The sequence below is a fragment of the Hippopotamus amphibius genome, chromosome X (genome assembly GCF_030028045.1).
Source record: "Hippopotamus amphibius kiboko isolate mHipAmp2 chromosome X, mHipAmp2.hap2, whole genome shotgun sequence".
NCBI classification, from domain to species: Eukaryota; Metazoa; Chordata; class Mammalia; order Artiodactyla; family Hippopotamidae; genus Hippopotamus; species Hippopotamus amphibius.
The window spans coordinates 71,483,095-71,495,150 of record NC_080203.1 but is presented as its reverse complement, the minus strand read 5'-3'; the positions used below and the strand labels follow the sequence as shown (position 1 = coordinate 71,495,150).

At 35.8% G+C, this 12,056-nt stretch overlaps 1 protein-coding gene across 2 annotated transcripts in view; it reads left to right on the top strand.

Annotated features, from left to right (window-relative positions):
- The window catches only part of ATP7A (ATPase copper transporting alpha), a 174,720-nt gene that overhangs the window by 130,404 nt on the left and 32,260 nt on the right, over window positions 1–12,056 (top strand). The window contains exons 8-11 of one of the 2 annotated variants that reach the window (XM_057717883.1): window positions 7,835–7,911; window positions 8,107–8,332; window positions 9,793–10,026; window positions 11,168–11,259. In XM_057717883.1, coding sequence (XP_057573866.1) covers window positions 7,835–7,911; window positions 8,107–8,332; window positions 9,793–10,026; window positions 11,168–11,259 — 629 coding nt within the window. The remainder of the gene's footprint in view (window positions 1–7,834; window positions 7,912–8,106; window positions 8,333–9,792; window positions 10,027–11,167; window positions 11,260–12,056) is intronic. The other variant, XM_057717884.1, reaches the window with a different exon arrangement.

Genomic DNA, 12,056 nt, shown 5'->3' with positions numbered 1-12,056 from the left:
CAGATAGAGACAATGAAAAAAATCCGATTCCTCTGTTTACTCTATAGAAAACATCTGTCTCGAAATTTAACGTAAGTGTGTCTGTCTTTTTTTTTCTTTTTTTGGTCTTTGTCAGGAAGAATTAGGTAAAGGCACATTGGCACTATTAATCAGGAGCAAACTTAAGATAGAACCACAGATCATTTAAAAACATTTAGAAAATGTAAGTAAAATACAGTTTGTTATGAGTAAAATTCATGTTAATCACTAAGAAAGTGAAGCATGCTGCTACATGCTGTATTGTTTGTTAGGTCAAAGCAAATGATGTCTTAGTTAAAGTAAAAAATTTAAAAGACCAAACCTTTTTCTTTGTGACAAATTCATCCTTCATTCTTCAGTAAATCTTAAGTGGTGATACATGTGAAAGTGCTTTAAAAGTTTCAATGTGGTATATAGCATTGGTGTTCTAATGATCTGTTAAAGAGCATATTAATCGTTCGGACAAGATCCTGTTAATTTTTTTAAGATCCTGTTAATTAATGTAGATAGTAGTACCATTAACATCTTGTGAAGCTAGCATTGTCAAGTATCTACTATGTGCCAGTTACCAAAATTGCAAAGCTTCAACTCTTGATTTAATTCCCACAACAGTGCTGTTATGAGATGTTAAGTTACTTCCCCACAGGCACATAGCTAATAAGTGTCATAGCTGGGATTTGAGCCTAATCTTTCTGATTCCAATGTTTATGCATTTTCTTTTCACTGTGCTACACTGCCAAGAAATGTAAGATAGCAGCATTTTCCCTAGCAATTCAAAACATAGTGTATGTTACTGTCTATGTTCATATGAGTCTTACTTAGGTGTAATTTTCTTTCAGTACTTTATTTTATTGGGCAAAATTTTTGTTCATGTTCTTTTTTCTGGTAGAACAAGAGTAAAGACTGAATATGCAAAGCTTTGAATAATATATTTAGTATGATGCTAGCTTTTGTGACCTATATTGGATAGATATATGTCAAAGCTAAAATTAAAAATAAAATGATTAATATACATCAGTACTAGTAGATGCTTGTCTAAGTGTAAGGTTTATGATGTTACTGCTGAATTCTGTCTTGTTTTTAATCGGAGTATAGTTGCTTTACAATGTTGTGTTAGTTTCTGCTCTACAGCAAAGTGAATCAGTTATATGTATACATATATCCCCACTTTTTTAGATTTCCTTCCCATTGAGCTCACCACAGATCATTGAATAGAGTTCCCTGTGCTATACAGTAGGTTCTCATTGGTTATCTATTTTATACATAGTAGTGTATATATCTTAATTCTGTCTTTATTAGGTCATCATACACTCTGTCAGCCAGACCAAGTAATACATTCTGCTTTTTTCCAAAATTACTTATTGGAGGCTTTAGTTTAATTCTTTTTTTTAATATTTATTTTTATTTTATTTTTTAAAGCTCTTTATTGGAATATAATTGCTTTACACTGTTGTGCCAGTTTTTGCTAGATAACAAAGTGAATTAACTGTATTTATACATATATCCCCATATCCCCTGCCTCCCACGACTCCTTCCTACACTCCCTATCCCACCCTCTAAGTCATCACCCATCATCGAGTTGATCTCCCTGTGTTATGCAGCAGCTTCCCACTAGGTATCTATTTTACATTTGGTAGTGTATATATGTCAATGCTACTCTCTCACTTCGTCCCAGCTTCCCCCCCCCTCAAGTCCGTTCTCTACAACTGCATCTTTATTCTTGCTCTGTCACTGGGTTCGTCAGTACCATTTTTTAGATTCCATATATATGAGTTAGCATACGATACTTGTTTTTCTCTTTCTGGCTTACTTCACTCTGTATGACAGACTCTAGGTCCATTCACCTCACTACAAATAACTCAATTTCATTCCTTTTTATGGCTAATATTCCATTGTATATACATGCCACATCTGCTTTAGGCATTCATCTGTTGATGGGCATTTAGATTGCTTCTGTGTCCTGGCTATTATAAATGGTGCTACAGTGAACATTGTGTCACATGTTTCTTTTTGGTTTATGGTTTTCTCAGGGTATATACCCCTGAGTGGGATTGCTGGGTCACATGATAGTTCTATTTTTAGTTTTTCAGGGAACCTCCATACTGTTCTCCATAGTGGCTGTATCAATTTACATTCCCACCAACAATGCAGGAGGGTTCCCTTTTCTCTGCACCCTCTCCAGCATTTCTTGTTTTTAGATTCCTTGATGATGGCCATTCTGACTGGTGTGAGGTGATACCTCACTGGGGCTTTGACTTGCATTTCTCTAATGATTAGTGATGTTGAGCATCTTTTCATGTGTCTGTTAGCCATCTGCATGTTTTCTTTGGAGAAATGTCTATTTATGTCTTCCGCCCATTTGTGGATTGGGTTATTTGCTTTTTTGCTATTAAGCTGCATGAGCTGCTTGTATGATTTGGAGATTAATCCTTTGTCCATTGCTTCATTGACAAATATTTTCTCCCATTCTGAGGACTGTCTTCTTGTCTTGTTTGTGGTTTCTTTCGCTGTGCAAAAGCTTTTACGTTTCATTAGGTCCCATTTGTTTATTTTTGATTTTATTTCCATTATTCTTAGGAGGTGGATCAAAAAGGATCTTGCTTTGCTGTATGTCATAGAGTGCTCTGCCTACATTTTCCTCTAAGAGGAAAGTGTGTCTGGCCTTACATTTAGCTCTTTAATCCATTTTGAGTTTATTTTTATGTATGGTGTTAAGAAGTGTTCTAATTTCATTCTTTTACGTGTAGCTGTCCAATTTTCCCAGCACCACTTATTGAAGAGGCTATCTTTTCTCCATTGTATGTTCTTGCCTCCTTTGCCCATACGGGTGTGGGTTTATTTCTGGGCTCTCTAGTCTGTTCCATTGATCTATATGCCTGTTTTTGTGCCAGTACCATACTATCTTGATCACTGTAGCCTTGTTGTATACTTTCAAGTCAGGGAGCCTGATTCCTCCAGCTCTGTCTTTCCTTCTCAAGATTGCTTTGGCTATTCGGGGTCTTTTGCGTTTCCATACAAATCATAAAATTTCTTATTCTAGTTCTGTGAAAAATGCTGTTGGTAATTTGATAGGGATTGTGTTGAATCTGTAGATTGCTTTGGGTTGTACAGTCATTTTCACAATGTTGATTCTTCCAATCCAAAAACATGGTGTGTCCCTCCATCTGTTTCTATCATCTTTGATTTCTTTCGTCAGTGTCTTATAGTTTTCTGCATACAGATCTTTTGCCTCCTTAGGCAGCTTTATTCCTAGGTATTTTATTCTTTTTGTTGCAGTGGTAAATGGGAGAGTTTCCTTAATTTCTCTTTCTGCTCTTTCGTTGTTAGTGTATAGGAATGCAAGAGATTTCTGTGCATTAATTTTGTATCCTGCAACTTTACTAAATTCATCGATTAGTGCTAGCAGTTTTCCGATAACATCTTTAGGGTTTTCTATGTATAATATAATGTCATCTGCAAAGAGTGACAATAATACTTCTTTTCCAATTTTATTTCTTTTATTTCGTTTTCTTCTCTGATTGGTGTAGCTAACACTTCCAAAACTGTATTGAATAATAGTGGTGAGAGTGGGCAGCCTTGTCTTGTTCCTGTTCTTAGAGGGAATGCTTTCAGTTTTTCACCATTTAGAATGATGCTGGCTGTTGGTTTGTCATATATGGCTTTTATTATGTTGAGGTAATTTCCTTCTATGCTCATTTTCTGGAGACTTTTTATCATAAATGGATGTTGAATTTTGTCAAAAGCTTTTTCTGCATCTTTTGAGATTATCATATGGTTTTTGTCCTTCAATTTGTTACTATGATGTATCCCATTGATTGATTTGCGTATATTGAAGAATCCTTCTATTCCAGGGATAAACCCCACTTGATTATGGTGTATGATCTTTTTAATGTGCTCTTGGATTCTGTTTGCTAGTATTATGTTGAGGATTTTTGCATCTATGTTCATCAGTGATACTGACCTGTAAGTTTCCTTTTTTTTTTTTTTTTTTTTTGGTGTCATCTTTGCCTGGTTTTGGTGTCAGGGTGATGCTGGCCTTGTAGAATGCATTTGGGAGTGCTCCTCCTTCAGCTCTATTTTGGAAGAGTTTGAGAAGGATAGGTATTAGTTCTTCTCTAAATGTTTGATGGAGTTTGCCTGTGAAGTCATCTGGCCCTGGGCTTTTGTGTGTTGGGAGATTTTTAATCACAGTCTCAATTTCAGTGTTTGTGATTGGTCTGTTCATATTTTCTACTTTTTCCTGGTTCAGTCTTGGGAGATTGTACTTTTCTAAGAATTCATCCATTTCTTCCAGTTTTTCCAATTTATTGGCATAGAGTTGCTTGTAGTAGTCTGTCACAATCTTTTGTATTTCTGCAGTGTCGGTTGTTACCTCTCCTTTTTCATTTCTAATTCTGTTGATTTGCGTCTTCTCCCTTTTTTTCCTGATGAGTCTAGCTAATGGTTTATCAATTTTGCTTATCTTCTCTAAGAACCAGCTTTTAGTTTTATTGATCTTTCCTATTGTTTGCTTCATTCCTTTTTCATTTATTTCTGCTCTGATCTTTATGATTTATTTCCTTCTGCTCACTTTGGGGTTTTTTTGTCCTTTTTTCTCTAATTGTTTTAGGTGTAAGGTTAGGTTGTTTATTTGTGATTTTTCTTGTTTCTTGAGGCAGGATTGTATTGCTATAAACTTCCCTCTTAGGACTGCTTTTGCTGCGTCCCGTAGGTTTTGGGTCGTTGGGTTTTCATTGTCATTTGTTTCTAGATGTTTTTTTATTCCTCTTTGATTTCTTCAATGATTTCTTGGTTGTTTAATAGCGTATTGTTTAGCCTCCATGTGTTTGTATTTTTTAGTTTTTTTCCTGTAATTGATATCTAGTCTCATGGCATTGTGGTTGCAGAAGATGCTTGATATGATTTCAGTTTTCTTGAACTTATCAAGGCTTGATTTGTGACCCAAGATGTGATCTATCCTGGAGAATGTTCTGTGTGCACTTGAGAAGAAAGTGTATTCTGTCGTTTTTGGGTGGAATGTCCTATAAATATCAGTTAAGTCAAGATGGTCTAATATGTCATTTAAAGCTTGTGTTTATTTATTTTCTGTTTGGATGATCTGTGCATTGGTGTAAGTGGGGTGTTAAAGTCTCCTACTATTATTGTGTCATTGTCGATATCCCCTTTTATGGCTGTTAGCATTTGCTTTATGTATTGAGGTACTCCTATGTTGGGTGCATAGACATTTATAGTTGTTATATCTTCTTCTTGGATTGATCCCTTGATAATTATATAGTGTCCTTCTTTGTCTCTTGTAATAGTCTTTAAAGTCTAAGTTGTCTGATATGAGTATTGCGACTCCAGCTTTCTTTTGACCTCCATTTGCATGGAATATTTTTTTCCATCCCCTTACTTTCAGTCTGTACGTGTCCCTAGGTCTGAAGTAGGTTTCTTGTACACAGCATATATAAGGGTCTTGTTTTTGTATCTATTCAGTCAGTCTGTGTCTTTTGGTTGGAGCATTTAAACCACTTACATTTAAGGTGATTGTTGACATGTATGTTCCTATTACCATCTTCTTAATTGCTTTCAGTTTATTTTTGTAGGTCTTTTCCTTCTCTTATGTTTCCTGCCTAGAGAAGTTCCTTTAGCAGTTGTTGTAAGGCTGGCTTGGTGGTGCTGAATTCTCTCAACTTTTGCTTGTCTGTAAAGCTTTTGATTTCTCCATCGAATCTGAATGAGATTCTTGCTGGGTAGAGTATTCTTGGCTCTAGGTTTTTCTCTTTCAAGACTTTAATTAGGGACTTCCTAGCTGGTGCAGTGGGTAGGAATCTGCCTGCCAATGCAGGGGACACAGGTTCGATCCCTGCCCCAGGAAGATACCACATGCCGTGCAGCAGCTGGGCCCGTGCGTCACAACTATTGAGCCTGTGCTCTAGAGCCCGTGCGCCACAAGTGTTGAGCCCATGTGCTGCAACTGCTGAAGCCCACGTGCCTGGAGCCCGTGCTCTGCAACAAGAGAGGCCACCGCAATGGAAAGTCCGTGCACTGCAGGGAAGAGTAGCCCCTGCTCACCACAGCTGGAGAAAGCCCATGTGCAGCAATGAAGACCCAACACAGCCAATAAAATAAATAAATAAATTTATTTATTTTAAAAAAAAAAGACTTTTAAATTATCTCCTGCCACTCCCTTCTGGCCTACCAAGTTTCCGCAGAAAGAGCAGCTGTTATCCTTATGGGTTTTCCCTTATATGTTATTTGTTGCTTTTCTCTTGCTGCTGTTAATGCTTTTTCTTTGTGTTTAATTTTTATTAGTTTGATTAATATGTGCCTCGGTGTGTTTCTCCTTGGGTTTGTTCTGTATGGGACTCTCTGCCCTGCTTGGACTTGACTGACTATTTCCTTTCCCATGTTGGGAAAGTTTTCGACTAGAATCTTTTGAAATATTTTCTCAGGCCCTTTCTTTTTTTCTTCTTCTTGGATGCCTATGATTCGAATGTTGGTATGCTTAATGTTGTCCCTGAGGTCTCTGAGACTGTCTTCCATTCTTTTTATTCTTTTTTTCTTTTTCCTGCTCTATGGCAGTTTTTTCCCCCATTCTATCTTCCAACTCACTTACTTGCTCTTCTGCCTCAGTTATTCTGCTGTTTATACCATCTAGAATATTTTTAATTTCAGTTATTGTGTTGTTCATTACTGTTTGCTTGCTCTTTAGTTCTTCTAGGTCCTTATTAAATTTTTTTTTCCTGTATTTTGTTTTGGAGATTTTGGATCATCTTTACTATCATTACTCTGAATTCTTTTTCAAGCAATTTGCCTATTTCCTCTTCATTTATTTGGTCTTGTGGGTTTTTGTCTTGCTCCTTTGACTGCAAGGTGTTTCTTTGTTTTCTCATTTTGTCTAATTTATACTATTTGCTGTCTCCTTTCCCTATGCTGCCTAGTAGTAATTCCTCTTGTTTCTGTTCTCTGCCCCCTGTGGTGGGGTTGTTCCAGTGTCTTGTGTAGACTTCCTGATGGGAGGGTGTGGTTCCTGCTTTCTGGTGTGTGGATGTGAGTCCTTTCCCTCTGGTGAGCAGGGTCCTGTCAGGTGGTGTGTTTTAGGGCATCTGTGAGCTTAGTCTGTGTGCTGATGGGTGGATTTGTGTTCCTGTCTTGTTTGTAGTTTGGAGTGATGTATCCAGCACTGGCAATTGCAGGCAGTTGGGCAAATTCAGGTCTTAGACTCTGATAGAGGCCTCCGTGAGAACTCTCTGCGGTTAATCTTCCCTGTGGCTGAGGACTCTGTAGTGCTCTAGAGCCCTGGACTCGGTGCTCCCCACCCAGAGCCTCCAACTTGACTCGAGGAATCCAGACTCCAGAGGTTGTTCATCCCAGTTATGTTGGGATCTTTGCTGTCCTTTCTGGTGTCCAAGTTCTTCAGCTAGTGTTCAGCTGGTTTTCTATCAGAATTATTGCATCTTTTGATGTATTCCTGATGCATCTGTGGAGGGAGATGCACTCCACGTCCTTCTACTTCGCCACCATCTTTTTCCTTTGTTTACTTCTAGATATAAGAATCTCTACTGAGGACAATGGCACTTGAGTTAAATCAATAGTTTGAGAATAGTAGGATAGACATTAACTAGAGTTGAGGAAATATTCATTCCTTTGATGAAAGATTAGAAACAAAGGTAATTAAGAGAAGGAACCACAGCTTCATCTTTATATTCCCCAGAGTGACTTGCACTTAGTAATTGAGTCGAATTGTTCTTAATGACAGTATCACAACTTAGAACTTCTGTACATAATGTTTATACATTCAGTGAAATAATTGTTTTCTCATGAATTTCCTTAGAGCTTAGGTTTTGAAGCTTCTTTGGTCAAGAAGGACCGGTCAGCAGGCCACTTAGACCATAAACGAGAAATAAGACAGTAAGTACTTTTGAAATGTCAGTGAATAATAGATTTTGATTCCTCTTTACAAATTTAGCATACTGTTAGCACGTCAGTTTTTTCCATATCATACTTACACTGGGTGGGAATTGGTCACAAGATGTATTTCCTTATAGTATATAGAGTCTTTAACCACTAGCTATTCACTCAAATGATTTTTCTTTTCTATATTAGGTGGCGACGGGCCTTTCTCGTGAGCCTATTTTTCTGTATTCCTGTAATGGGGCTGATGATACATATGATGGTTATGGACCACCACCTTGAAACTCTTCACCAGAATCAGAACATGAGCCAAGAAGAAATGATTAACATTCATTCTTCCATGTTCCTGGAGCGCCAGATCCTACCAGGATTGTCTGTTATGAATTTGCTATCTTTTTTATTGTGTGTACCTGTACAGGCAAGTGAAATTTAGCAAGTGTATTTGTTAATAATGAAAAATAGCCAGAATGTTGCAGGTGAGGCTGTTTTCAATTGTACAATAAATATTGGCCAGAAGTATGATCATTTTATTCTGGATGCTTTACAAAAATTATCTTAAGCTGAGTGGTTAAAGTAGATAATAAATTCCATTTAACCCCTAAGGATATTGTTTAGTGACAAAGCAGAGAATAAGAGTTCAATTCATATTCAGTTATGAATTTGGTATTCATAACTGCTATTGTAGGTAACTTTTATTTAAAGTTATAATAAAATTTTTTTAATCAACTTTTTATTTTATATTGGAGTACAGTTGATTAACAATGTTGTGTTAGTTTCAGGTGTACAACAAAGTGATTCAGTTATGTATATACATGTAGGAAGTTTGGGATTGACATGTACACACTGCTATATTTAAAACAGATAACCAACAAGGACCTACTATATAGCACAGGGAACTCTGCTCAATATTCTGTAACATGCAGTTTATTGTATGTCAATTATATCTCAATAAAAGTCCTTAAAAAACATTCTGTAACAGCCTAAGTGGGAAAAGAATTTGATAAAATGTTATATTTTATTTCTTTATATTTATAGTTTATATTAAATGCATTAAAATTATATTTAAGTTAGTTGTATTAAATATATTATAAATATATTTTATTTTAATATATTTATTATTAATTTATTCTATAAAATAATCATAATAGTTATATTATTTTTCCATGACACTTAATTTCATTACTCTCTGTATGTTTTCAACTCTTCTTTTACTGTGGAACACTTCCATCTAATAGATCTATTCCTTTTTCTAATCCTTATAAAAAGCAATAATGATTTAAAAACACCTTAGTGTGTTTCCCTGTACTAATGAAAAATAAGCTTTTCAGTTGTTTCCTAATGAAAACAGTGGCCAGATCCAGTAGCTTGTGATATATCACTTAGGTTGAATTTTGAGAAGAGGGAGGTGAGTTTTATATAAAAAAATCATTGTCAGAAGAATGTAATTCTTTTCCTAGTTCTTGTTTTTGCCAGCTTCAAAAAGAAAAATCCAAGAACCATTTGACTTTCTTTATATTATGGAATATCCATTGGATCGTAGAGGACAACTGCCAAGGACTTATACAGCAATTTGAATCCTTACACCCCTCCCCCCCACACACACACCCATATCTGCTAGAATACAAACATTATTGTTTCAGCTTAAAATCTCTCCTTTGGGGAATTCCCCAGGGTCCAGGTTCGATCTTTGGTTGGGGACCTAAGATCCTGCAAGCCAAGTGGCATGGCCAAAAAAAAAAAAAAAAAAATCTCTCCTTAGTTGTTTATGTATTAAATAAAAGCCAAAGGAAGTTAACATTGATACTGTATCTTAGTTATTGAGGTATATATGTGAATTTCGGCTTTTTTTTACAAAGCACTGATCACTGTTTTTTACAGTTTTTCGGAGGCTGGCACTTCTACATTCAGGCCTACAAAGCACTGAAGCATAAAACTGCAAATATGGATGTACTGATTGTGCTGGCAACTACCATTGCATTTGCTTACTCTTTGGTTATTCTTCTGGTTGCAATGTATGAGAGAGCCAAAGTGAACCCTGTTACTTTCTTTGACACACCTCCTATGCTATTTGTGTTTATTGCACTAGGCCGGTGGCTGGAACATGTAGCAAAGGTAAAGTAAGAAAGGGTGACATTTGTTAAAATCTTGGGTGGGTAAATGACCATAATATTTTCTAGACCAATTATTGGAAATGTACTTTGATTTATGTAGTTAACTATGTACTAAAAGAATTATTTTTGTTTTGGCAGTATTTTAGGTTAAATATTACTTTAGAAGATTTACCAAATTTATGGAATTAATACTTTAGCTAGTACAGTATGTCCATGTTTGTTTTAAGAGACATTTGAGAGTATTTATTTTACTTATATCACATTATTAATGGCAAAATTGATGTGACCACAGATTTAAAATAATGATAGAAAAAAAAATCACCCACAATCCCATGCTGTAATGGAAATCACTTTCTAATCCTGTTCCACATATGTTTATATTGTACATAGTGGCAAACACGGTATACATACCACTTTGTGCCCTTAACACTTTAAAGTTTTTTCCCCATTTTTGCAGTCTAGGTAATTATTCAGTCTTTCTGAATAATATTCTCTTAAATCAGTGTGCTGTAATTTGCTAAACCATTCTGGTTTTATTCTCAGATTGTTTCCAGTGTTTAATTTTAGGTAGTCCTGCATTAAACATATTCATGTTTAATAGTTATTTCTATTGAATTACTACCTTGGGATAAATTACAAAGGATATGATTAAAAGGCATAAATCTTTCTATGGCTCATGCTACTAATCTTAATTTTTGCTATCAAGGGTATGTTAGTGAAGTAGTTTTACTACAACTTCATCAGCACCAACTCCCATCTAAATTTTTGCTAAGTTAGTAGGCGTTAAATGGTATCACAGAGTTGCTTTAGTTTGCATTTCTTCCATTAATAGCAGGGATAAACATTTTTCTACACATCAGGTATTATATTTCTTCTTAAATGAATTGCCTATTTTTGTCCTTTACTCATGTACCTACTGGCTGCTGATGTTTTTCTTATTAATTTACATTATTTATCTATAAATTATACCTAATAATATATTTTATATTTTGTGTACTTCATATTTTCAAAGTGAAACATTTTCTGATTTGAACTAATTAACAGTCCTAAAGCTGTCTTTTGAGTAAATGTTAAAGATTACACCTTTATTTTACATAAGACTTTTTCTTCCTTAGCATTAACATGTATGTTTTAATTTATAGGGCAAAACATCAGAGGCTCTTGCCAAACTAATTTCACTACAAGCTACAGAAGCAACCATTGTAACTCTTGACTCTGATAATATCCTCTTGAGGTATTTACCGTCATTATTTTTCCTTCTCTTTTTTAACTTCTTAGGAAAAATATCAAATATACACAGAAGTAGAGAGAAAGGTATAATGAACCCACATAATCTATCTCCCGGAATTAACAATTATTCACATTTTGCCACACTTCACTTCATCTTATTTTTCTTTCTGTTGTTGCAGTAGAAATTTAAAGTAAATTCCAGTCATATGGTTTTACTGCAGATATTTCTGTTGTATCGCTAAAAAAGGACATATTCTTATATACTTATAATACCATATTGCTTCTAACAAAATGGATAATTATTCCTTAATGTGATCTAATACACAGTCCATATTAACATTTCTCCTGTTGTCTCCAAAATGTTTTAAGTTTCTTTGTTTGAGATGGAATTCAAACAAGGTCCAGGTGTCATTGCATTTGACTGACATGTTTTTTGGGTTTTTTTTAAATTAATTAATTAATTAATTTATTGGCTGTGTTGGGTCTTTATTGCTGCGCGAGGGCTTTCTTTAGTTGCGGTGAGCGGGGGCTACTCTTCGTTGTGGTGTGCGGGCTCCTCATTGCTATGGCTTCTCTTGTTGTGGAGCATGGGCTCTAGGCACGTGGGCTTCAGTAGTTGCAGCACATGGGCTCAGTAGTTGTGGCTCACAGGCTCAATAGTTGTGGTGCATAGGCTTTGTTGCTCCATGGCATGTGGGATCTTCTCAGAGCAGAGATTGAACCCGTGTCCTCTGCATTGGTAGGCAGATTCTTAACCACTGCGCCATCTAGGAGGCCCTGACTGACATGTTTGTTTTTTGA